Source organism: Sus scrofa, chromosome 1 (genome assembly GCF_054392235.1).
Source record: "Sus scrofa isolate SSC_HxYL_T2T_F1_AM1 chromosome 1, Sscrofa_HxYL_maternal_Yorkshire_Landrace_v2.0, whole genome shotgun sequence".
Classification (NCBI taxonomy): domain Eukaryota; kingdom Metazoa; phylum Chordata; class Mammalia; order Artiodactyla; family Suidae; genus Sus; species Sus scrofa.
Genome location: NC_139383.1, coordinates 288,809,253 through 288,832,126, shown reverse-complemented (window position 1 = coordinate 288,832,126; position 22,874 = coordinate 288,809,253). Strand labels below are relative to the sequence as shown.

General features: G+C 65.4%; 4 protein-coding genes across 17 annotated transcripts; 3 read left to right on the top strand and 1 right to left on the bottom strand.

Moving 5' to 3' along the window:
* Positions 1-605: 605 nt before the first annotated feature.
* TMEM141 (transmembrane protein 141) lies at positions 606-2,486 on the bottom strand. Of its 3 annotated transcripts, XM_003122333.6 has the most exons (5): positions 2,399-2,486; positions 2,047-2,113; positions 1,763-1,846; positions 1,413-1,520; positions 606-1,017 (listed from the first exon to the last, which is right to left on the bottom strand). In XM_003122333.6, exons 1-5 carry the CDS (start codon positions 2,450-2,452, stop codon positions 956-958), a joined length of 375 nt encoding a protein of 124 aa, XP_003122381.1. In that variant the 5' UTR covers positions 2,453-2,486; the 3' UTR covers positions 606-955. The 3 variants fall into 3 exon arrangements, with proteins under 3 accessions (XP_003122381.1, XP_084858004.1, XP_084858007.1); XM_085001878.1 differs by lacking the exon at positions 1,763-1,846; XM_085001881.1 differs by lacking the exon at positions 2,047-2,113 and having other exon boundaries at positions 1,763-2,046.
* Positions 2,487-8,175: 5,689 nt separating this feature from the next.
* Positions 8,176-12,612, top strand: LCN15 (lipocalin 15). Of its 6 annotated transcripts, none has more exons than XM_013989153.3 (7): positions 8,176-8,262; positions 9,098-9,237; positions 9,324-9,394; positions 9,598-9,708; positions 10,336-10,437; positions 10,772-10,837; positions 12,473-12,612. In XM_013989153.3, the coding sequence occupies exons 1-6, from the start codon at positions 8,236-8,238 to the stop codon at positions 10,804-10,806; spliced, it is 486 nt and encodes a 161-aa protein (XP_013844607.1). In that variant the 5' UTR covers positions 8,176-8,235; the 3' UTR covers positions 10,807-10,837; positions 12,473-12,612. The 6 variants fall into 6 exon arrangements, 5 of the variants coding, with proteins under 5 accessions (XP_013844607.1, XP_003353771.1, XP_084857988.1 ...); XM_003353723.4 differs by having other exon boundaries at positions 8,176-8,387; XM_085001862.1 differs by having other exon boundaries at positions 8,210-8,396.
* A 2,253-nt stretch (positions 12,613-14,865) lies between these two features.
* On the top strand, positions 14,866-18,199 carry LCN8 (lipocalin 8). Of its 2 annotated transcripts, NM_001444589.1 has the most exon segments (7): positions 14,929-15,019; positions 16,314-16,444; positions 16,907-16,977; positions 17,292-17,396; positions 17,472-17,561; positions 17,659-17,684; positions 18,094-18,199. In NM_001444589.1, coding segments are annotated over 7 exon segments (516 nt in total). In that variant the 5' UTR covers positions 14,929-14,938; the 3' UTR covers positions 18,106-18,199.
* Positions 18,200-19,716: 1,517 nt separating this feature from the next.
* On the top strand, positions 19,717-22,579 carry LCN5 (lipocalin 5). 6 transcript variants are annotated; one of them, XM_003122329.4, is made up of 7 exons: positions 19,717-19,930; positions 20,106-20,239; positions 20,702-20,781; positions 21,337-21,441; positions 21,585-21,686; positions 21,759-21,780; positions 22,479-22,579. In XM_003122329.4, exons 1-7 carry the CDS (start codon positions 19,835-19,837, stop codon positions 22,483-22,485), a joined length of 546 nt encoding a protein of 181 aa, XP_003122377.2. In that variant the 5' UTR covers positions 19,717-19,834; the 3' UTR covers positions 22,486-22,579. The 6 variants fall into 6 exon arrangements, with proteins under 6 accessions (XP_003122377.2, XP_020936780.1, XP_084857652.1 ...); XM_021081121.2 differs by having other exon boundaries at positions 19,721-19,930; positions 21,585-21,780; XM_085001526.1 differs by having other exon boundaries at positions 19,721-19,930; positions 21,337-21,686.
* Positions 22,580-22,874: the final 295 nt, after the last annotated feature.

The following is a 22,874-nucleotide window of genomic DNA, read 5'->3' as shown; positions in this document are numbered from 1 at the left end:
TGGTTCCACCCCCGCCACCCCTCGCTTCTTCCCAGAGAGACGTGACTTAATTTCACGGGTGTGTTTGGAATGACAGGCAGGTGGGCATAGCCACCTCCTGTCCCTAGTCTCTTGGGAGTCAGGGGCTGACTGGCTGCACACTGTCTGCTCTGCTCCTCCGCGCCAAGGCGTACAGAAGCAGACCCCCACCTGGGGAAGCAGACCCCCGCCTAGGGAAGCAAACTCCCGCCTGGAGAGGCCTCGTGCTCTCATGGGGCCCACAGGGCTGGCAGGAGTGTCTGATTCCGCGGCTCAGTGTTGGGAACTGCCCTGGCACCTCCTCTGATCAGCTGCATTTATCTCTCATCTTCTTACCGCTCTGATTTGTTTCCCAGCAGCTTTAGGTCTCAGGTGGGAGGAGGTCCTGCTGCGGTGCAGTGGGTTAAGAATCCAACTGCATCAGCTCCAGCCACTGCAGACATGAGGGCTCAATCCCCAGACCAGGGCAGTGGTTAAAGGACCTGGCATTGCTGGGGCGTAAGTCGCAGCCACAGCTGGATTCAACCCCTGGCCTGGGAACTACCATACGGTGAGGCACAGCCGTTAAAAGAAAAGAAGAACTCGGGTGGGAGAAAGGGCAAGGTGTTTATTAGTCCACAACGCCAGCAGCCACCGTCGCCTGTGATTGGTAGGGGGGCGCAGGGGCCGGAAAGGGAGCGTCAGGCGCAGGGAAGCCCCACCGTGAGCCCCAGAGCTGCTGCTGCCAAAGAGCGTGAGACAGCCTGATCCACCTGCGCCAGCTCTGTGTCCACGTGTTTTTGTTGCCCAGCAGGCCAGCCGCCCAGGCGCAGCACCTCTTGGTCTGACCTCCTGGGCAGCCAGGCTGGGCAGGAGCATGTGTGCAGGGGACAGGGCTGGGGTACCTTTGGGTGTGGGGAGGGCCAGCCTGGGGTGCACAGGTGCTGAGGGCTATGTTCTAGAACTCTCCAGCCCCATGTCTTCTGTGCCCCCGGCTGGAGCTCTCCTGGTCATGCCGATCTGTAGGAGGCAAAAGGGGACAGCTGGAACCCCACCGCAGAGCTGCTCCTGGCCCATTTTACTGGGGCAAAAACTGAGGCCTGTGACAGGAGCGATGCAGGCAGTGAAGGGCCAGCCTGAGAGGAAGCAGCTTGGTGTCTGATGTGGGGCCTGTCAATCCAGCTCTTGTTGGGGTGCCCGTGCTCCTCCCCTGGTACCCCCCACTCCCGGGCCGCCCTCCCCCTCCTGGGTCTGCCTCCAGCACACAGGGTTCTGGAAAGCCTTTCTGCTGCGGGCCGTCTCCCTCCCCCACACCCATGGGCATGATGAGGGCACAGGCCTCCAGCCTACCCCTTGCCTAAAACTCTGGGCACGGGGGCCTCAGTTCCGCTTCCCGCTGCCCCCAGGACCCTCACCTGTGCCCACATCTTTGGGGAGCTTCCCGGTCTCCAGAAAGAGCCAGAGGTTGCTGCATTTCTGCGACTCCACGCGGGTCACCCAGTAGCTGGCCACTGAGCCTGCGACTGGGAGGTGGGGGGCAGGGGCCAGTGGGCTGGGGGGGCCTGGCCTGGGCACAGGGTTCTTTTGGGCAGGTGATGGTGGGGGTCTAGGCGGGCTCCCATGGAGAACTGCAGCCCCATTCCAGGAGGCAGGGGTGTCCAGAGCCACCAACCCCCACCCTTAGTGGGAACCCACTTCTGCAGAAGAGCCAGTGGCCACTGGGTGCATTTCAGGGGCCCCGGGGCACCAGCCCTGCGATACCCACCCACGGCCACCAGCAGGTTCCACTGAAAGGGGTATGGAAACTTCTTCTGAACGAGCATCTGCAGGCCAAAGGTCGCACCAGTGCCTGCCAAGAGCCGTGGTCCCCATTAGCCAGCCTGTCCACAGGGGTGCCCAGGGGACACCATGGACACAGCCCTAGTGCCCTTGGCACCTGCCCGGCCCCGGCACATGCGGACTGGCGACCTGGCGCCACCTGCTGGGGAGTCAGGGTAAGACAGGAGCGAGGTCTTCACACCCCAGGGCAGACATCTGGACCCAGCCTACCTGTGACAAAGGTGAAAATGCCCTTCATGAAGGCGTTGGACTGGCACGCGGCATACTCCCCTAGTCCCTGGGGTGGGGAGGGGGTTGAAGCTCAGTTCCCCGTCCCTTCTGTCCCTCCTTTGGGCACACTCGGGCCGTGGAGGAGGGGACCACGCCATCGTGAGCCGAAGGAGCTTGGACTCACCCCACCTGCCCCCATGCCCACCCGCGACGCCTCGATCTCCACAGCAAGAGGGTCCCCCCTCCCTCTATCCCTCTTCTCTTCCCCGATGAAGGCGCTCCCGTCGAGGCCCCGCCGCGCTCGGGTCCGCTTCTGAGGCCCGGGGCCCGCGTCCCCAGCCGGCCTTCTCACCGGGTGCTTGTCGGCCACGGCGTCGTCCACCCGCGACAGGCCCAGGTTCACCATGGCTGGCGGGGCCGAGCTCGACCGGGCGGGGGGCGGGGCCTGGAGGGGGCGGGCCTGGGCCGTAGGGGCGGGACCGGACGGAATGGGCAGGCCTGCGCCGGAGGGGCGGGACCGGACGGAGTGGGCGGGCCTGCGCCGTAGGGGGCGGGACCAGACGCAATGGGCGGGCCTGCGCCGGAAGGGCGGGGGCCTGGAGGGAGGGCGGGGCCTGCGCCGGAAGGGCGGGGCAGGACGGAGTGGGCGGGGCCGGGCCGGGCCGGGCGGGGCCTGGCGGGCGGGCCTGCGCCGGAGGGGAGGGGGCGCAGCCGGCCGCGCTCCCCTTCCCCGCGGGGAAGCTGGGCGGCGGCGCGAACGCGGGCTCCGGGCGCGGGCGGGCGCGGCCTCGGTCGCGCGCTGCTCCCCGCGGGCCCTGCCTCGGTCCCCCGCCCCATTTCCCAGCTCTCAGAGGCATAATGATTCCTGTTAGGATTAACCGTTGGGGCGCAGGTCCTGAGAGGGAGAGCCCGCGTGCGAAGGGTCAGGCAGAGGACCCTCCACCGTCGAGGGCTGTGTGGGACCGAGCGTGGCCGGATCCGAGGGCGAGGGGCAAGGGGGGGCATTAAGTGCAGGTAGCCGGCCCCAGCCTGCCGTGCCTTGAAGCCCGGTGGGACCCACAGCTCCTCTGATTGCGGTGGGAAGGCCCTGGTGGTACATGCAGAGGTCAGCTCCGTGAAGACCCGGCTGTGCGACTGCTGGGGGTGCTGTCCCGGCCCACCGTGCGGGCGGGACATCAAAACTGCACCCCAGGGCTCCCAAGGAGCTGCCGATCCGTTAGGCCACAGCGAGAACTCTTGCTGTATGTTTTTTGTAAGGGTCATCACTGGGGGAAGAAGTTGACAAGCTGCTTTTCCAATATCCATTCAACCCTGCCCCATTTCCAGGAGGGGTGGGGGCACCCTCAAATTAGGAGAAAGTGGGGATTTTGTTTACAAAGAAGCAGTTTATCCAGATGTGGGAGGCTTGTGGGGAAACCCAGGGCAGCAGAGCTGTCTGCACCTGGTGGAAAGAGGGGGCAGGATCTGGAGGGGGCCCCTGTGTAGATGGGGCCCCGCCCAGAGACCAGTGACCTGAGGGTGGGGGCCTCAGCCACCCCCCCACCTCGAATCACCCTCTTCCCCATCTCCCGTGGGGCTCCCCGGCTGAGCCCTTAAGGGTCACTCACACAGGCTGGTCTCCCTCAGTGGTCAGCAGCCTGGCAGGAGGCAGGACCTGGCGGCTTGACTCTGGGAGCAGGGGGCTAGAGCTGAGAACTGCCCCTCGCCCCAGGGTGGGGAGCAGTGCCAGGAAGCTGACATCTGACTTTCAGCTGGGCCACCTGGCTCAGGGACAGGGTCTGGTCTGGGGGACAATGGCAGCCCTGGCCACCTGAAGCCACGGGAGTTTACAGTAAGGGTGTTAGGGCTCCCAGCTTCGCAGGGAGTGGGGAACTGAGGGGGGGGGGCTGGGTGTGAGAATTAACATAGGTCTTTTCTGTCAAAGGACGCCCCCTCCATTTTGTTCCTGCTTCATCTGAAACCCTCTCCTCTGCCCCGTCTTTCCCTCTCCCCCCAGTACCAGTTTGTTTCAAATTAGCCGAGAAGAATGTGTGCCCTGACCTGGCCAATGGGGAGGGGACAGGTACATCAATTTTGGTCTTTTTGCCATTTCTTGGGCCGCTCCCGCGGCGTCATATGGAGGTTCCCAGGCTAGGGGGTCTAACTGGAGCTGGAGCTGCCAGCCTACACCAGAGCCATAGCAGTGTGGGATTTGAGCCGTGTCTGCAACCTACACCACAGCTCTCAGCAATGCCAGATCCTTATCCCACTGAGCGAGGCCAGGGATCGAACCCACAACCTCATGGTTCCTAGTCGGATTCGTTAACCACTGAGCCACGACAGGAACTCTGGGATGGTCTTTTCTTCTGGGGCCTTTTGAGCACCCGCGCCCTTCTGGCGAAGTCAAGAGCCTTGTCGAGTCCTCCCTGGGTTCATGCGTCTCACTTCCTGACACTGACGCTCTGAGCCAGCGTCAGTTTAATTCTTCAACCTGTGGCAGCTCGGGGTGCAGGGCAGGAACCCACAGGACCATCCAGGGACCCTTGGGACGGAGGCCATGTGGGAGGAGCTGAGCCGTCCAGCCAGCGTCCCCAGCCGCTTCCCTCGAGGCTCAGCTCCCAGGGAGGGCCCCGCAGTGGCCCTAGTCTTCAGAGCAGGCTGTGGGCTGCTGGGGGCAGGGGCGGATGCCAGGCCTGTGCCCTGAAGGCTGCTCCCTGGCCCGTGTCTGCCTTGGGTGTCCAGCCTCCCTGGTAAGTGGCAGGAGCCCTGGGTCCCTCCCAGGGTCTGGGGGCATCTCGCCCTTCACAGCCTGCAGGGTGGTACTTGCTGGTCCTCCTCCCTGGAGCTTGCACCCCCGCCCCCACCAGGAGCTGCTGGATTCCGCCCCCCTCCGCCGCCTGCACCTGGGCAGCCCAGGCCAAAGCTGCTTGGGAGGGCCAGGTCGACCTCTGCTGGATGCCCACCCAGTCCTGCAGCACAGGCTGGGGGCTGGGCAGGGCTGGGGTGCCCGAGGCACTTGGAGGGGGAGGGCCTGCCCTCCCCAAGGGACCTGAGAGGGTAACTAAGTCAGTGGGGATTGTATGTCCCTGAGGCCTAGAGGACCCCCAACTTCGCCTGCGGGCCAGGAGGCCCCTGGACGTGAGCACATGGGGAGAAGGGGCCGCAAAGGGTCAGGGCAGGGGGTGCAGAGGGGATGGGGGAGCCCAGGGGGGATGGGGGTGAGGAGGGCAGGGGGCCCGGGGAGATGGTGAAGAGGGCGGGGGGCATGTCTTGCCCTTGGAAGCTGCCCTTTGGTGCCCTGGGCCGCCTCCATGGAGGGCACAGGGAGTCACCCCTGCCCCTGGTGCTAACCATGCCGGGGCTTGGGTCCTGGCTCTGTCCACTCCTTGGGCCTTTGGGACCTGAGCTGGGATGGGGTGGGGTGGGGTGGGTGGGGGCTTCTCAGGTACGTTCTTCCCCCAGAATTAAGTCTTCGGCACCGGCAGTGCCACACTTCTGTCCTGTCTGAAAGGTGAGGTGGCAGTGGCCTTGCTGACATTTCATTCAGACTCCACCCGCGCGAGAGGCTTCTTACAGGGCTTCACGCCGTCACCCATCACCACCGTCAACTCCAGGACGTCTCCCTGACGCCACAGGGAGACCCCGTACCCGCTGATCGGTGGCTCCCCACTGCCCTGGCACCTCCTGCTGTCTCTGCGGGGTTGCCGTTCTGCGCACCACACAGAGATGGGCGCCTACTCCGCGGGGCCCTGGCCTCTTGTCCTGCGTCCTGTCATCAAGCCTTGTCCTGCTCCTTGTCAGGCAGACAAGCTTCGTTGCATGCAGAGGCCACGTGAGCTCATCCGTTTACTGGTAGCGGTTTTAAAGCTTGGCAACCCTGCAGCCGACCCCACCTCAATTTAAGGCGATTTTTCTGCGCGGAGACCCCTCCCCAGGCCCAGCAGGGGATGCCTCACCCGAGCACCCGCAGGGGCCCTTTGCTGTCTCCATGTGGCCATTGCTGGGACTGCACCAGCCCGCTGGGGCCCTGGGCTCTGGTGTGACCACTGCCCACCCCACTAGTGCCCCCACAAAGCCCCCTGTGCACCCAGCAGGGCTGGCACCGGTCTCCTCCAGGAAGCTGAGGCAGCCCGTGTGGACGCTGCGGGACAGGTATGAGGCTCCCACCGACCCGCTGCTGTCTGGGCCTGTGAGGCCAGTGGCACCCAGGGACCACACGGGCCAGGTGCGGGCATACAAACCCTGCCCCGGCTGCAGGTGCAGCCGTGTGCTGGGAAGATCCCAGTCCGGCAGCTGTGCGACTTGGCCCTGCTCCCTCATTTATTCCCAAGTATAAAGGAGACCCTTCCATGGCCAGGCCCCGCGCTCCGGTCTGGGAAACAGCGCCAACAGGCCGCCAGCGGGCTAGTGCAGCTCCTGCTGTCATGAACTTGACAGTGTGCTCGGGCAAATAGTCAAGGAGAGAATTCAGATTATGCTGAAGTCGCCAGGAAAGGGACGGGCAGTGAAGCCGGGGTTTGGGGAAGGCTGCTTGGAGGAGGCAGAGGGTGAGAAGTAACCCGGGGAGCAGGTGCTTCCAGTGAGGGGCCTCGAGGGAACGAGGGGGCCGTGGGGTGGGAGGGCGAAAGAGGCCTGGGGCGGGCTGGGCACGGGTGGGCTGGCGCTTCGATGACTCAGGACAATTTCAACAAGGGACGCGTCCGGTTTAGGCTTTACACGGTTTGCTCCGGGCAGCGCGCGGAGAGCGGACTCAGGACGGGGGGTGTGGGGCCAGGAGATGACAGGCACGGATGGGCCCCTAAACCAAGGCGGGGACACGCGGGGACATGCAGGGACAGGTGCCTGCTCCTCTGCTTGGGAGGCAGCCCCGCATGGCTGAGGCTCAGGGCTTGCGGAGGGCTCCCTGGGGGGTCTGCCGGCTCCGGGGGCCTGTCCCTTGGTCCTTGCTTGCTCTTAAGGGACAGCTGACATAGTGTGTGTGTGAGTGTATGTGTGTGTAGCGGTTTATGCTTTTTAAAAATTGAGGTTTTGTTTACATGCAGTAGCATTCACCCTCCTTGTGTGTTTCCGTAAGTTTAGACAGACGCAGAGTCCATCACCCAGAGCAGGCGCTCAGCCACTCCCGCCCGCACCTGCCAACCGTGGGCAGCCTTCTGTCCCCTCGGGTCTGCCTGTTCTGGAACGTCGTAGAAAAGAGGCCAGGCTGCAGCCTTCCCGACTGGCTTCCCTCTCAGGATACTGCATCTGGTTTACCCAGCTTGTGACGGGGTCAGCAGTCTCATCACCCGGAGGCTGGGGTTGCTCCCCTGTGCCCTGGGGGGCATTTGGTCCTTTCTGGGGGGGGGGAGTTGACAGTAAGGCCACATGACCAGCCACAGGCAGGTTTTTGTGAAAACGTGACTCCTTTCTCTGGGGTAAATACATGCCCAGGTGTTGACTACGGAGTCCGGTGCTAAAATGGTTGTTTTCCTTCCTAAGAACCTGCCAGAGCATCTCGGAGTGCTGCCCCGGCCTTCTCCCCAGTCCAGCCGTGACCGTCTTGATCCGGCTGCTGTGTCCCCCGTCCCCACCACCAGCACCCGGAGCCGCTCCACTTGACGGCAGTTTCCATTTGGGAATCTTTTCAAATCTTTCGCCTGCTTTTTTTTTGGTTTGTTTTAATTGGGTTGTTTGTTTTTTTTTTATTGTTGAGTCTTGCGAATTGTCTATAGATTCAGGATTTAAGTCCTTCATCAGAGGGGTGTTTTGCAAATGTTTTCACAGGAAGGCTTCGCTGCGGGTTCTCTGGTGACTCTGGGACCTGGCTGAGAGCCACCGGCCTCCTGGACCCTGTGGGGGCGGCGAGCAGGAGCCTCAGCTCTGCCCCTCCCTCCACAGTGTGGGCCACACGGTGTTCCTCAAATAGTGTCCCTGGAGTGCTCCGTGTGGATGTGGCAGGTCACCTGGAGAAGCCTTGCCAGCTCGAGCCCCCCCAGCCCTTGGCGCCTCCCTGGCGACTCTCTGAGCCACATGCTTATGCAACCAGTGATAAGGTGGCCGCGACACCGTAATCCACCCTAAGTGACCGCCCAGCCCCACCTTCCACACGGGCTTGCAGGAGGCCCAGCTGGGGGTCTGGGGAGTGAGGGGCGCCCAGGCCTCTGATATCACCTCTGTCATAGCTGCGCTGGCCAGGCTCTGCCCCAAGACAAGGTCCAAAGTCCTGGCCCAATGGTGGCTCCAGTCCTATGCAGGGAGGTGAGGACTCTGGGGACCCCAGAGCCCGGGTGGGAGCCCGCTGGCAGAGCAACCCACCCCTGGCTGCCTCTCAGCAGCACCCCTGAGGGCCCAGGCCCCACCTTGGCCAAGGTGGAGGCAGACAGGTGCGTGGGGTGAGTCAGGGGAGAGCCTGGCTCTCTGCACACTCCAGGAAGCGACTCCTGGAGCCGGTGGGGACACTCGAGCGATTGTGCCACACAATGGACAAAGAGGGGCTGGAGTTTCCGGGGTCAAGGTGCCTTCCGATCCCCAACCTGCCGCTGCGGGCTGGGGTATAAAGCTGGGCCGGTGGGGCGCCAGTGGCCTGGGTGCCAGGGACCAGAGGACAGGCGACAGGATGGGGGCCACCCTGCTAAGCCGTGTCCTGGTGCTGCTCTGGGTGACATCGGCTGGGGCTGAGGTCCTGGTGCAGCCTGATTTTGATGCCAAAAAGGTATGGGAGGCCTCGGTGCTGTGTCGCGGGTGGGGCAGCAGGCCGAGCCCCTGCTGGAAGCAGGGAGTGCGGGATCCTGTAACTTCTGCCGTCCACGGAGGGCTTGCTCTGCGCCTTCGGGGCTGCAAACCTCTTAGGTTCCTTTTCGGTTTAATCCTGAAACTACGCCGTGTGGGGGTAAGGACAGACCCACTTCACGGTGGGGAGAACTGAGGCTCGCAGTGGCCATGGGACCTGCCCCAGGCGAGTGGCAGAATAGGGGCTCGGACCACGAGAGGACACTCCGACGATCCCTGGCTTCAGACAAATCCGTGGGCCTCGGGGCCCAGGGTCCGGGTGCCAGGCGGGCGGGACCCAGGGTCACGTGCCGCCTCCTCACAGTTCGCAGGCCTCTGGTACGTGGTCGCCATGGTCTCCGACTGCAAGGTCTTCCGGGGCAGCAAGGACCACCTGCTGATGTTCACCAGCAACGTCACGGCCACGGCGGAGGGCAACCTCAGCGTCCACATGGAGGTCCCCGGGTGAGCGCGGCGGCGGCGCCCGCGCGGGGGCGGGGGCGGGGGCGGGACGGGGCCCAGCGTGAGCCTCGGCTGCGCTGTGTCCCCAGGCCTGACGGCTGTAACCAGATGGACGCCGAGTATCTGAGGACTGGCTCCCAGGGGCACTTCCGAGTCCCCAGTAGGTGCCCCGGAGGCCCTTCTCCAGGGCAGGACTGTCCTACCTGCGCCCCCCGCCCCCGTGGTCCCCGGTCCCTGCCGCCTCCTGCCCCTCCCCTCCGTCGGCCCCGCCCCGCCCCGCTGTCCCTCGAAGCGGGTGGGGGTGGGGGTGGGGGTGGGAGCCGGGGGTGGGGGGCCGAGCCCTTCTCCCCGCCGCCTCTGCAGCGCTGGGCTACCTGGACGTGCGCGTCGTGGACACGGACTACAGCTCCTTCGCCGTGGTCTACATCTACAAGGAGCTGGAGGGGGCGCTCAGCACGCTGGTGCAGCTCTACAGTGAGGGCCCCATGCCCCCCGCCCCCGCTGGCCCTCCCGCGCCCCGGGACCTGCCCCACCCCGGCACCCGCTCCCAAGTCTGGGCCCACACGACCAGTCAAGGCGGCTGGCGGAACCGCACAGCGCTTCGGAAGGACCGCGGCTGCGGAGGGGCCTCCGAGCGCTAGGCTCTCAGGCCAAAGCTCGCGCCCCTCTCTGCCTGGGACCCTCCCTCCCCTGCTTGGCCGGCTGCTTGACACCCTGAGCCGGGGCTCAGGTCTCATTTTGCTTTCAGGGGGCTTGGCAGAGTGAACCAGGGGGGTTCTCAGAGGGGAGAGGCCGGGCTAAGAGCTGGGGGCCGGCTTTGGGGGCTGCAGGTGAAGCTACGGGAAGGGCATGAGGTCCAGCGGTGCGTGATCTGGAGAACGCACGGGCCACCCCAACCTGCCAGATGCCCCTTTGGAAATTAGGAAAGGTGCCCCTCGGGGCAGCTGCGGCCGCACTGGGCCCGCAGCCGGGCGGGCGCTCTCCTGCACTGCCCACCCTGCCCAGCCATCTGCCGTCAGGCTTCCCGGCCGGGAGACCCCCGTCCCCGCTCCCTCTCCCCTCTGTGAGCCCCGTGTTCACAGGGGCCCTGCTCTGCCCCAGGCCGGACCCAGGAAGCGAGCCCCCAGGCCATGAAGACCTTCCAAGACTTCTACCCGACCGTGGGGCTCCCCCACGACATGATGGTCGCATTGCCCAAGTCAGGTACCCGGCCAAACCCTGCCCACCAAGCCCCGCCTTCCCCAAGCCCCGCCTTCCGCCCCAAGTCCCGCCTTTAGCCTCGTTTCCAGAGTCCGGGGCGGTGCAGGCAGGAGACCGCCTTCTCTTCTAAAGGTGGGTTGGCAGCCCCTCCGGCAACTCCTCCTCACAGCCGCCGCTTCCTCCCGGCTCACCCAAGGGAGAGGTTTGGGGCCGTCGGGGCGGGAGAGCCCCTTGGCCCCACCCTCTGGGAGGGGCTGCGCGGGGAGTGGAGGAGTGCCCGAGGTGGGGGGCAGCCCTGGCCAGCTCAGCCTCTCAGGCACTGCCTGTTTTTCTACAGATGCCTGCTCTTCGGGGGGCCAGGGAGCACCCTGACAGCTGGGAGACCCACATCGGCCCTTCCCAGGTGGGTCCCGGGATAACTTTGCCCTCCTGTTGTCCCCGGCCTGTGTGGGCTGCCTCTCAGCCCACTCCTCACCCGCCTCCTGCCCTCTGACCTCCTGAGGTCTGCAGGTGCAGTTCCCCCAGCATCCATTGTTCTGCCTGGACACTTGCCGGTGTGCTTCAGGCCTCAGCTCAGCATCACCTCCTCCAGGGAGCCCCTCCTGATTGCCTGGGGTTGTGTAACAAATTACCAAAAACCGGCTGGCTTAAAACAACAGAAATGGGGGGTTCCTGTCGTGGCGCAGCGGAAACAAATCTGACCAGTATCCACGAGGACGTGGGTTTGATCCCTGGCCTCACTCCGTAGGTTGGGGATCTGGCGTTGCTGTGAGCTGTGTTGTAGGCCAGTGGCTGTAGCTGTGATTGGACCCCTAGCCTGGGAACGTCCATATGCCTTGGGGGGGGGGGGCTAAAAAAGGAAAAAAACAAACACCCCAGAAATGTATTCTCTCAACAGTTCTGGAGGCCAGAGGACCAAAATCAAGGTGTGGACAGGGCTGTGGCGGGAGAATGTCCCGTCCAGAGTCTGGTGGTGGCGGCCTCACTCCCATCTCTGTCGGCCTCTGCGGCCACATGGCCGGACTTCCCTCTTCTTACCAGGACACTAGTCGGGGCGGTGGAGGGGGGTGAGGTCCGCCTAAGTCTGGGGCTGTCTCATCTCAAGGTCCTGCACTAATTACATCTGCAAAGACCTCATTTCCGAGTAAGGTCACAGTTGGAGTTCAAGTGGACTTGAGTTTTGGGGACATGATCCAGCCCAGTACATCCTGTGTCCTCGCGGCCTCTGGCTCGCACCCCCGACCCCCGCCCCTGGTCCTCGCCCTCTCCCCAAGGGTCCTGCGAGGCGGGAACCACCACCCTCCACCGTCACAGGGGACGTGGATACACACGGGCTCTCGGGGACACCGGGCAACCATCAGACCCTCAGCCAAGTTCATTGTGAGGAGTTAGGGGACCTACATAAAACAGGAATAACAGACGCAACGTGACAGTCCCCGGCTTCGGGCGGTGCCCCTGTGGCCTCTCCTGGCAGGATGGGTTAGGTGTTGGCCGGGTGGGAACTTCCTGAGTGGCCTGCAGGCAGGGTCCCTCTGGCCTCCAGAGCTTAGTGCTCTCCATGGCTGGCCTGGATTTGCTCAGTGCTGGGACCCTGGAGCTATGTGCATGTTCCAGACACCTGACCTGGTGGGAGGAAGGGGTCAAGTTGTCCTCAGGAAGGTTCTAGAGCCAGAGCGCTGTCTTCCTGCCCTGTGCCCCACCCCCCAGGTTTCTCTTAGAAAGAAAAATCAGCTTTCAGGGTAAATTCTCCGATGCCCCCCCCCACCAGGGGTTGAGTCTATGGTTTCATTGTGGTTTACTGGCTATTCTGGGGCTTTCTTGCCACACCAGCCCCCTCACCGCCAGCCAGAAAGTGAGCAGGGCCCCGGGCCCTGGGTGGCAGATGGGGGACAGCTCCGGTGTGTGTCCACATGTGTGGAAGTTGTGGTGGCGGAAGCAACTTGTACAGCCTTTGGGGTGAAGAGTGAAGGGGGGGCCGCTGTGTGTGGGAAGCAGCTCCGATGTCTGAGGAGTGACCGCGCCTTTCCTGTCTGCGCAGGGCACGCGGGAGCAGCACGCCTTGTCACCTGCAGTGGTCCAGACTCACACCCCACCCGCACAGGCCACCCTCTCCGCACCCCCCCTATCTCCCATCCCCCTCGGGTCACCCCTCCCACCCAATAAACCACTTCTGCAGTTTTGAGGCTCCCGATTTCTTTGCAGAGGCCCCAGGGAGGGCCCGGCAGCCCCTGCTCCCCGGGACTCTGGTTGCTAGATTTCTCCTGGCTGAGGAGGCGGGGCTCCAGCCACAGGTGGCACCCAGGGGGGAGGGGGGGTGGGCTGCACCCACCAGCGCAGCCCCTGTGGGGTCCCGGCCTGGGGTGTGCCCTGGGGAAACCCACCTGGCTCCACACACCCTACTCTGGCTACAGAGCAGTAGGGGGGCTGCGGGGGTGGGGGGCTTGCGGAGTTTCCCTTGACCTTGGGCACATCGCAAGCCTCTGTGAGGTTTGGGAATGGGTCACGGTCGTGGCCTGAGTGCCCCAGCAGGGACCCCAGGACCCATGTGGTGAGCCTACGGGGCGCCTCGTTTCGCAGATGGGGAAACCGGGGTGACGTGCTCAGTGAGGGGCCAGGCTGGGATTCAGGGTCAGGTCGGGCGCAGGGGCTCTGTGCTGACCCTCCATCAAGGGTGGGGCCTGGAGAGCCCTCCCCCGGGGCCCGGCGGAGCTCAGAGCGTCCAGGTCCCACGGGCCTATACCCTTCAAAGGGCCAGCCATGGGGTGGGGCAGGAAGGCGCTGGAGGTCCTGCTTCACTGCTCGCAGGCATCCTGCGGCCCTCGCTGGCCGGAAGCCGTCAGCCCCGAGTGCACCTGTCGTCATCCTGGCCCTGGTGCCCGAGGCAGCGGGCATCCCGCAGCTTCCTGTCCTGTCTCCTGCCTGGCCGAGCTCCCTGGGGGGCTCAGCTCATCAGCCCAGGGCTGGGGTCAGCCTGGGGCTGGGGTCAGTCAGGGCTCAGCCTCCTGGGGTCTCCCTGCTCCTGCTTTTTTTGTGGGGGGACCTCACCTAAAGCATGGCTAGGGGTCGAATCAGAGCTGCAGCTGCCAGCCTACCCCACAGCCACAGCAATGCGGGTGGGATCCAAGCTGCATCTGCGACCTGCGCCACAGCTCACGGCAACACTGGATCCTTAACCCACTGAGTGAGGCTGGGAATCAAACCCCCGTCCTCATGGATGCTAGTCAAGTTCGTAACCCGCTGAGCCACAACAGGAACTTGGCTCCTGCTTTTTGGGTGGTCCTGCTTGGTTTCTGGGCTGCCCCAGCCTAGCTTGACCCCTGACGCCTGCCTGACCCCAACCACAGCCTTTGTTGGCGGGCAGTGCTGCGTCCAGGTGGCCAGTCCCCTGTCCTGGAGAGCAGGCCTGCCCTTTAGCTGACCAAGCTTGGAGCCAGTCCTGGGTGGGCTTTTCCAGCCTTGAAGGTGGGAAGGCGGCACCTTGCCAGCTGAGATCCAGGGCTGCAGATCTGGGCGCCCTGGGACCCTTCTTGGCCACCTGGGGCTCCTGTGGCTCAGCTCGCAGTCATAAAAGACAGGGAACTGGGGCAGAGCCTCGCACCCGGGCTCCATGGAGAGAGGGGCCAGGGCTGGTGCCCAGGCAACCTGACCCATCTTCACCTCGACGTGCTCGTCTGATCCTGAGTCCAGGATGAAGCGCCTTGGCAGTGGCTGGGGGCCTGGGCAAGGGTGGGAAGCTCGTGGCCCATGGCGCCTGGAGCATGAGCAGGGGAAGCTCTCCCTGAGGCTGACCTCTGGGCTGTACGCCGAGGGGCCCGGGCCTGGCTGGGCTGGTTCTACCACGGGGGGCAGGGGGGTGATGCAGAGGTGCACAGGGCCTGGAGCGACCCCACCGCTGTCTGCCTTGAGCCCCCCTTCCCACCAGGCCTCTGCCCCTTGCATACCTGCTCCCTCTGCAGGGGGCGTCATTTCCCACCCAGGCTTTGCAGCCCCTCCGTGGTCCCCCCCAGGGGCAGGCCCCTTGCTTGGCTCCGTGCTGCCTCCGCTGGCACCCGTCCAGGCCCACGGAGCCAGTCTTCCCAGATCAGAAAGAGCCAGAAAACCATGCCGTGTCCTGTGCGGAGGCCGGGGGGCGTGTGCAGGGCTCTGAGCCCGTGGGGGCCTGGGCTTGTGTATCCGGCCCGTCAGGCCCTCCTGGGGTGGGAGATGGTTCCGTGCTGCTCCGGTGAGTATGGGGGCCTTGTCCTGCTCTCAGGCCCCCAGACGGGCCCTGAAGCTGTGTCCACCACTGTCCCCAGACCAGGAAGGTGGTGACGCCAGCTGTTTAGTCCAGTGGACCCCCCCCCCCCATCGTGGCTGTGGGTGTCATGGGGCCAGGACGCACGCCCCCTGAGCTATCGGGGGCCAAGTCTGCTGAGGATGCGCAGGCGGTTGCACAACCTGCCACCCCCCTTCCGGATATAAGCCCGGGCGCTGGGGGCACAGGCACCGGGAGCTCAGACACTCGATGGAGCCCGGGCTGCTGAGCGCCGTCCTGGGCGTCGTCCTGGTGCAGGTGATGGCCACGCACGACCTCGACCTGCAGAAGGTGGCTTTTCTTTCTTGGCTTCAGGGTGCTGGGCTTCTCTAGTCCCCTGTCCCTCCACCCGCAGCTGATGCTGGAGCAGCTATGCCAGGGCCCCAGGACCCCCTCGGTCAGCCCCACGAGGGCAGGTCTGAGCTCAGCCCTGCCAGGTCTCTCTCCTCCCGCGGAGCGGGCATCAGGCCAGTGCCCAGGGCCGGTCAGGGATGGGCAGCACTCCCCTCAGGGCCTTCTGGGGGCAGGTGTGTGTCCTCAGCAAGGGCGGTCTGGGGTCCCCAGGGTGTGGGGCTCCCGGGCCGGAGGGGGTCCCTCCTGTACCAGCCAGATCCATGCGCGGTGGGGACCAGCAGCGGCTTTCCCAGGGCAGGGCCTCTGCGGGGGCTTGGGCTTCCATTCACATGCTCTTTGCCCGGCTCCCTCCCTTGCGGGGTCTGTGTCGGCTGCGGGGCCAGGAGCGCGGATGACAGATGCTGGACACAGATTCATTTCTCTTGCACAAATGATCAGTTCCTAAGAGTTTCAGATGAAGTTCTAGGCTCCGGGAGGCTCTTTCTTTCTTTCTTTCTTTTTTTTTTTTTTGGCTGTTTTAGGGCCGCACCGGCGGCACGTGGAGGTTCCCAGGCTAGGGGTCAAATCAGAGCTACAGCTGCCGGCCTCCACCACAGCCACGGCAACATGGGGACCGATCTGCTTCTGCGACCTACAGCACAGCTCACGGCGACCCCGGATCCTTAACCCACCGAGCGAGGCCAGGGATCGAACCACATCCTTTTTGATCCTAGTCATGCTCGTTAACCGCTGAGACATGAAGGGAACTCCCGGGAGGCCCTTTCCGAAGCCAGGAGCACCTGCCCCAGTGTGGCCGGGCAGAGCCGGGCCTCGTCCGTCGGGCAGGGCTCCTGGCCACTGCTTATCCGCGGGTGTCCCATTCGGCTGGCCCTCTCCAGCCCACTTCTCTCAGGCTCTAGCCACCACCTCCCCCAGGGTCCTGTCCCCCAGGACAGGCAGCAGCAGAGGCTGGGTCTCTGTGGGCACGCAGAGCAGCGCCCCCGCCCCCCGCCCCAGCTGCGCACAGGCCCGCATGGGGAGGGGCTCACCCCGACACCCCTGATGGGGCCCCTCGGGAGGCTGGCAACTTTTGCCTCTTGGCGGCTGAAGCCTGCAGCCTCTGCCGACCTCCCAGGGCCGGCTGGCTCCCTGCTGTGGGGCCTGGGGAGGTGGGGAGGCCAGCCTCCTGGGGCGGGGATGGGGTCGTGGTCTGGCTGCCCGAGGCGGGCGTGGCTCCGGCTCCTTTCTCCAGATCGCGGGATTCTGGCGGGAGGTTGGCGTGGCCTCCAGCCAAAACCTGGTCCTGAAGAGCCCCAGGAGGCTGGAGGCCTTGTTCCTGACCTCGCGGGAGGGGGAGCTGACCGTGAAGGCTGCGTATAACAGGTAAGGGGGCCAGGGTCCCGGGGGGCCTCGCGGGGTCAGGTACCTGTGGCCAGGTGCCCGGGAGCATGTGGTTGTGGGCGTTTGGGTCACTTCGTGGGCCGGCCCTGCCCGCGTTCGCCTCGGCCAGCCTCTTGAGACCAGACCCCCGGCTCCTCGAGCTGCATCTTCTCTCGAATAAAAGCTCACAGTCTTGAGGAAGCCCCATCAGGTGACAAGAGAGGGAGATGGACTCGGCATAGGTGGCTCTCGGGAGGTCACAGAGCCCTTGGCGGCGGAACCCTGCAGCCGCTGCCGACCTCCCACCACCCTGTAGCTCTGCCCTCCCATCCTGTCCGGGATCTCCTGGGGACAGACACGCTGCCAGAGCCCTGCCTGAAGCCAGGCACCCCCGCCCCGCCCGGGAGTGTGCCCAGCACGAGGAAGGCAGACGGCATTTTCCTCACGGGTATTTGCTGCTTTCAGCTCAGGAAGCTGTGAGACTGAACAGATAGTGAGCTCAGAAGTCAATGCGTCAGGGAAATTTGTTTTTCCTGGTAAGAGCCATTTCCTTGTCGCTGCAGTTACCACCCTCCGGCCCTGTGTGCCAGCTACGCTTGGCCTTGCCGTTCCTCATGCTGTTCCGTGCGCTCCTCCTCAGGCCCCAGGCTCCCATTCTCCCACCAACAACCTGGTCGTCCTTCCAGGGCTGCCGTAGCCCTCCCCTCCCCGACCCCAGTGTCCTGGGAGGGCCGGCCACTGGGTGGGGAGAGAATGGAGCTGGGCCGGCTGACCCTGGCCTCCAAGGTCTGCCAGCCCGAGGGGTGGTGCCCGGCCTGCCCGTGCCTGCCCCTCCCACTCGCTGCCACAGGCCGCAGGGAGATCCACGTGATAGACATTGACTACGAGCAATACGCCATCCTGAGGGTCTCCCATCTCTGGCAGGGCAGGGAATTCCACGTGCTCAAGTATTTCAGTAAGCTGCTCCCCGGTGCGGGCTGGGGGCTGCCCTCCTGGGGACCACCCAGCCCAGTCCCCTGTGTCCCCACAGCTCGGAGCCTCGAGGGCGAGTATGAACCGGGCTTCTGGAGGTTCCGGGAGTTGACGGCAGACACGGGGCTGTACCTGGTGGCCCGGCACGGTGAGCCCCAGGCCTTTGGGGCGGGGGCGGGGCTGGGGCCCCGAGGATGGGGTCAGGGCACCCGCGCTGGCGCCCCTCTCACTGTCCCGTCCTGCAGGGAGGTGCGCCAAGCTTCTGAAGGAGGTGAGACTCCGGCCCACGGCCTGACGGGAGCTTGGCTGGCTCCAGATGCTGGGCCTCCAGGGTGGGGACACCAAGCTGCCAGGAGGGGCGCCTGGCTCTCAGCCCCATTTGCATCCACCAGGGGCTGGCCTGAGGCAGGCACAAGCCCTGGGGGCACCGTCTCGGGCTCCCCAGCTCCCTGCGGTGCTCACCCTGCAGCTGCACAGCCCCCTCTGTCTCAACGGCCCCGAGACGTTGGGACTCTTCCCCCACTTTGCAGGCAGAGGAACTGAGGCCTGGCCACACAGCCAGGACACCCACTCCTGGCCATGGCCAGCCGCTGCCCACCCCACCCCTACCCCCACCCCACCCCACCCGGGGGCCTTTGGAGGCTGGGCTGTGCCCTGAAGCCCTGCCCTCTGTGTCACAGGAGCTGATCTAGCGGAGCCCCGCCCCCAGCCAGGACACTGGGAGCCCTGCCCACCTGGCCTCTCCTGGAGGCACCTGCCCCCAATAAATGCTGCTGCCAAACCCGCTGCCCCCGACTCGTTCCTGGGGGGCGAGGTGAGGGGGGTCGGGGTCGACAAAGGTGAGCCTGGCTGCCCTGAAGCCTCCACCAGGAGGAGGTAGGTGTGTCGGCGTCGGCAGTGAGACCTCTCCGTCGGTGGGGTCCCACCGCGCTGCTCTCCTTGGAGCTGGGACCTTCTGTGTGAGCCCTCCCGCCCGCCAGTCTCCTCTCTGTCTCTGTCTGTCTGTCTCTGTCTCTCTGTTTCTCTGTCTCTGTCTCCGACTCTCTGTCTCTGTCTGTACCTCTCTTTGACTCTGTTCCTAGCTCTGTCTCCATCTCTGTCCTTCTGTCTCTCTGACTCTGTCTCTGCCTCTGTCTCTATCTCTGTTCTCTGTCTGACTCTGCTCCTCTCTGACTCCGTCTGTATCTCCCTGTCTCTGTATCTCTCTGTCTCTGTCTCCATCTCTGTCCCCCTGTCTCTGTCTGTCTCTCTCTCTGTCCCTCTGTCTCTGTCTGACTCTGTTATTTTCTGACTCTATCTCTGTGTCTCTCTCGTCTGTCTCTGTGTCCCTCTCTGACTGTCCCTCTGTCTGTCTGTCTCCATCTCTGTCCCCCTGTCCCCCCGCCCATGCCTTGGACACTGTCTGCCATGTGCTGGGAAGCCCCCCGCCCCGGCCGTGTCCCTGGCTCTGCCTGTGAGTTGAGGACAGTGCTGGCCCTTGGAGGTGGGGAGGAGTCATGGGCAGTGACAGGGGCTGGGCTTCCAGGGGCTGCTGCCCTCCCGCTGGGTGCCCTGGGCCAGTGTCTTATGTCCCCTGCCCTGTAAGGCTGAGAGACGCTATCCCCACCTGGGAGGCCGCTGAAGAGCAAGGGTGCCCCGGGGGTGCTGCCTTTGGCTGCCGTCCTGGCGGCAGGACACTGCTGACTGGCCACCTACTGACTGTGTGGCTTCTTTTTTTCTTTTTTCGGCCACAGCTTGCTGTGGGATCTCTGTTCTCAGACTGGGGGTTGAACCCAGGCTGCAGCGTTGGGCGTTGAGTCCCAGCGGCTAGACCAGTCATCCAGCCAGCAGGGCTGGGGGAATTGGGACGTCCTGGACCCTCCCTGCCTGCAGCCCGGGGTGGCCTGGGCTGCACAGGGTCCACATTGTGCGGGGACCTGTGTCCTTGGTGCTGCCCCGCCCACTGGAGCCCTGCACCTGCCCAGCGGTGGGCCCTCGGGGGCATGCGGCCACATCCTGAGCCCGCCTGGGGCTCCCAGCGGGGCTGTGGGCTGTGTGACAGGGCCCCCAGCCGCCTGGGCACAGGGCTCCTGCTGCGCCCCTGGGTGCTGTGGGGTCCTGGCACCAGGCTGGATGCTCCCTTAGTGCTGCCCGAAGCTGCCCTTTCCTGAGAGTCGGGGGCCCGGAGGGTGGTGCCCTCCCCTCTCCTAACCCCTCACAGCTATCCCCTGGGGCCTGGGCAGGAGAACTGACTGCTCCGATGACAACTGTGGGTGGTGCCCCCTCGGGCCTGAGCCCAGGAGGCGGCTGTGAGCTGCCAGCCTGCTTAATGAGGCCAGCCTGTGCTGGCGCCGGCGCCCACGGGGCAGGGTATAAGCTGGGGCTGGCTCCGAGGGCCATGTCCTGTGACTCCGGGAGCTGGCTCAGCCCCTGCCTGCCAACATGAGGGGCAAGGCGCTTGCCGGCCTGCTGGGGCTGCTCGTGGTGCTGGTGGCCAGCGCGGAGGAGATGGGCCTGAGGGACTTCAACGCCACCCAGGTGGCCACGTCAGGGCACCTGCCGTGGGGGACGGGACCGCCGGAGGGTGCCTGGGGAATCCTGGCGGCTGCACAGCGCACGGGGCCTGGGGGTTTCCTGGAGCGCTGTCCCGTCCGTGGGGAGGGGTGGCCCGCGGGTGCCCCTGGGGCAGCTCCCCCCCTCCACGTCCCCCCAGTTTTCAGGCCTCTGGTACGAGATCGCCTTGGCTTCCAACCTGGAGCCACAGACCCCCCCTCAGCTGAAGAAGATGGGGGCTGTGCTGGTGGAGCGGGAGGGGCCTTACCTGACCCTGACCTCCGTGTCCGACCAGTGAGTGGGCACGTCCCGCCCGTGACGCGCAGTCTCCCCGCCAGATGAGCATGGGTTTGGCAGGAAGGCGGCTGGGGGCCAGACCCCGGCCAGAGCAGGTGCCCACGGAGCCGAGCAGCAGTCCCTGGGCCTCTTCCTCTCCGAGGTGACCTGCAGCCTCAGGGCAGGGCTGCCCGGGACCCCTCCCTGCCAGGTGCCGGGGCCCGCGGGCCAGACTGGCCCTGTCGCTCCCCTTTCCAGCAACCTGGGCTGTGGGGACAGGCTTGCAGGCCTGCAGCCTGGCCACCTCCTTGGGACATGCACGCGTTGGGACACATCTCAGGCCCCTCGGGGCGCTGCCTGAGAAGTCCGTTCTCTGAGGGTGGACTCCTCCTCCCTGGCTGGGCAGGGGCCCCGCTGGCTGGGCCCCCGTGGTCGCAGGGGTGCGGGGGCAGTGCGCTGGCAGGTGTCTGCTCTTTCCAGCATTAACCGCTGTGTGAAGGAGACGACACAGGCCGTAAAGGGCGATGCCCCTGGGAAGTTCAAGTTTCCTAAGGAGCCTGGTAAGGAGCGCGGAGCGCAGCGGCAGGCGCCCCACCCCCAGTGCCATTCAGCCCTGAGGTCAAGGTGGGGTCCTGCAGCCGTGCTCTCCATGCGGGCTGGATGGCGTGGGGACACCTTGTCTGGCTGCAGGTGGCTCTCGCTCAGACGCTGGGCGCTGAGGCTCCCCGGGGTCAACCCTGCATCTCCCGTGGGAGCCTGGCCGCAGCAGGGCGCTTCCTGGGCACCTCGGGGGAGATGCCTCCGTGTGAGGCTCTGTGCCAAGGCCACAGGGGGCCCCGCAGTCGCCACGCCCAGCTCCCCACCCCTGGCCTCGGACACCATGATGTCTGAGGGCTTTATGACCTGCTCTCTGAAATCCTTGGCAGGGAGGATGAGAGTCTTCTTGTCCTGGTTAGTGGGGTTCCCTGTCCACTGCTCAGGGAGGTCCCTCCAGGGACCTCTGGGGGGTCCTTGGGCAGCGCGCACGTGTGAACTTTACAAGGCGGGGAGCACCCCCGGCCCGTGGGAGGCCCCTGCCCAGAGCCTGGGAGTCCTGTGTTGGCTTCGTCTCCCAGGAAACAAAGACGTCACCGTGGTGGCCACGGACTACAGGACCTACGCCATCGTGAACGTCGCCTTCCAAAAAGGAAGGACAGCCCACAGTGTCCTGAAGCTCTACAGTGAGCCCCTGGGGGCCCTGCCCTCGCCCCGCCCTGCCTGGCCCTGCGGGGGGCACCCCCAGCCCGGGGAGGGGGCGGGAGCCGCGTCTGTGGCCCTGGCCTCGGCGCAGGCACCCGCAGCCAAAGGCACCCCTCCCGGGCAGGCCGGGACATGGAACACAACGAGAAAGTCATGGCCCACTTCCTCCTGGAGGCCTCGGAGCGCGGGCTGTCCACGGCCAGCGTGCAGCTGCTCCTCAAGGACCGTGAGTGTCCGGGCCGCGGGGTCAGGCCGCCCGAGCCCGTCTCCCCAGGTCACCATTCTCTCTTGTCCGCAGTGACCTGCGTGAACTTGCTGAGGTGAGTGTCTGCTCCCATCCCGGGGCCGAGGCTCCATTCACTGGCCTTACCATCACACCTGGAAGAGGACTCTGGGCTCCGAGGGCAGACAGCGGCTGAGCCCTGAGCGGCTGCCTGGGGGTCGAGGCCATCCCCCGTCTGGGCTGGGCCGGCTCCTCCTCTGGCCACAGCAGCCGGGCTTGGGGTGGGGTCCGGGCACCCCTCCTGCAGGGAGGTGTGCCAAGCTTCCGAAGGAGGTGAGACCCCAGCCCAAGGCCTGACGGGAGCTTGGCTGGCTCCAGATCCTGGGCCTCTAGGCTGGGGACACCAAGCTGCCAGAAGGGGACCCTGGAGGCTGGGGCGTGGGGGCAGCGCTGGGCAGGGGGTTGGGTTCTGGGAGCCTGGCTCTCGGCCCCACTTGCATCCACCAGGGGCTGGCCTGAGGTAGGCACAGGCCCTGGGGGCACCGTCTCGGGCTCCCCAGCTCCCTGCGGTGTTCACCCCGCAGCTGCACGGCCCCCTCTGTCTCAACGGCCCCGAGACGTTGGGACTCTTCCCCCACTTTGCAGGCAGAGGAACTGAGGCCTGGCCACACAGCCAGGACACCCACTCCTGGCCATGGCCAGCCGCTGCCCACCCCACCCCTACCCCCACCCCACCCCACCCGGGGGCCTTTGGAGGCTGGGCTGTGCCCTGAGGCCCTGCCCTCTGTGTCACAGGAGCTGATCTAGAGGAGCCCCGCCCCCAGCCAGGACACTGGGAGCCCTGCCCACCTGGCCTCTCCTGGAGGCACCTGCCCCCAATAAATGCTGCTGCCAAACCCGCTGCCCCCGACTCGTTCCTGGGGGGCGAGGCGGGGGGTTGGCGTATGTTTGCTGTGACTGTCCCCAACCCGACTCTGGGTGGTCTTGTTTACTCTGTGTGGGCCCCACCCTGGCTGTACCTGCTCCCCCAGGGGCTGAGTGGCTGCAGGCTCCCTTTCCGCCCGCAGGCCCTGCTCAGAGCCTGCAGGCCAGGCTTCCCCAGGATGCCCCCTTGGGCACAGCACCTGTGCTCACTGCTATACCACCCACGCTACTGCCTCTCAAATGAAAGGCGACCACAGCAGGGGCTGT

What these genes read in the sequence shown, in the direction of transcription:
- TMEM141 (XM_003122333.6), bottom strand. Translation starts at nt 2,452, where the DNA reads ATGGTGAACCTGGGCCTGTCGCGGGTGGACGACGCCGTGGCCGACAAG. An exon ending in CCGTGGCCGACAAGCACCCG is followed by an intron (nt 2,114 to 2,398) that starts GTGAGAAGGCCG and finishes TCCCCACCCCAG; the next exon opens with GGACTAGGGGAGTATGCCGC. An exon ending in CCCCAAAGATGTGGGCACAG is followed by an intron (nt 1,018 to 1,412) that starts GTGAGGGTCCTG and finishes TGCCTCCTACAG; the next exon opens with ATCGGCATGACCAGGAGAGC.
- LCN15 (XM_003122340.6), top strand. Translation starts at nt 8,621, where the DNA reads ATGGGGGCCACCCTGCTAAGCCGTGTCCTGGTGCTGCTCTGGGTGACA. An exon ending in GTCCACATGGAGGTCCCCGG is followed by an intron (nt 9,238 to 9,323) that starts GTGAGCGCGGCG and finishes CTGTGTCCCCAG; the next exon opens with GCCTGACGGCTGTAACCAGA. An exon ending in GGTCGCATTGCCCAAGTCAG is followed by an intron (nt 10,438 to 10,771) that starts GTACCCGGCCAA and finishes GTTTTTCTACAG; the next exon opens with ATGCCTGCTCTTCGGGGGGC.
- LCN8 (XM_084975479.1), top strand. Translation starts at nt 14,939, where the DNA reads ATGGAGCCCGGGCTGCTGAGCGCCGTCCTGGGCGTCGTCCTGGTGCAG. An exon ending in ACGACCTCGACCTGCAGAAG is followed by an intron (nt 15,020 to 16,313) that starts GTGGCTTTTCTT and finishes TCCTTTCTCCAG; the next exon opens with ATCGCGGGATTCTGGCGGGA. An exon ending in GTGAAGGCTGCGTATAACAG is followed by an intron (nt 16,445 to 16,906) that starts GTAAGGGGGCCA and finishes TGCTGCTTTCAG; the next exon opens with CTCAGGAAGCTGTGAGACTG.
- LCN5 (XM_085001512.1), top strand. Translation starts at nt 19,835, where the DNA reads ATGAGGGGCAAGGCGCTTGCCGGCCTGCTGGGGCTGCTCGTGGTGCTG. An exon ending in GGGACTTCAACGCCACCCAG is followed by an intron (nt 19,931 to 20,105) that starts GTGGCCACGTCA and finishes ACGTCCCCCCAG; the next exon opens with TTTTCAGGCCTCTGGTACGA. An exon ending in CTGACCTCCGTGTCCGACCA is followed by an intron (nt 20,240 to 20,701) that starts GTGAGTGGGCAC and finishes TGCTCTTTCCAG; the next exon opens with CATTAACCGCTGTGTGAAGG.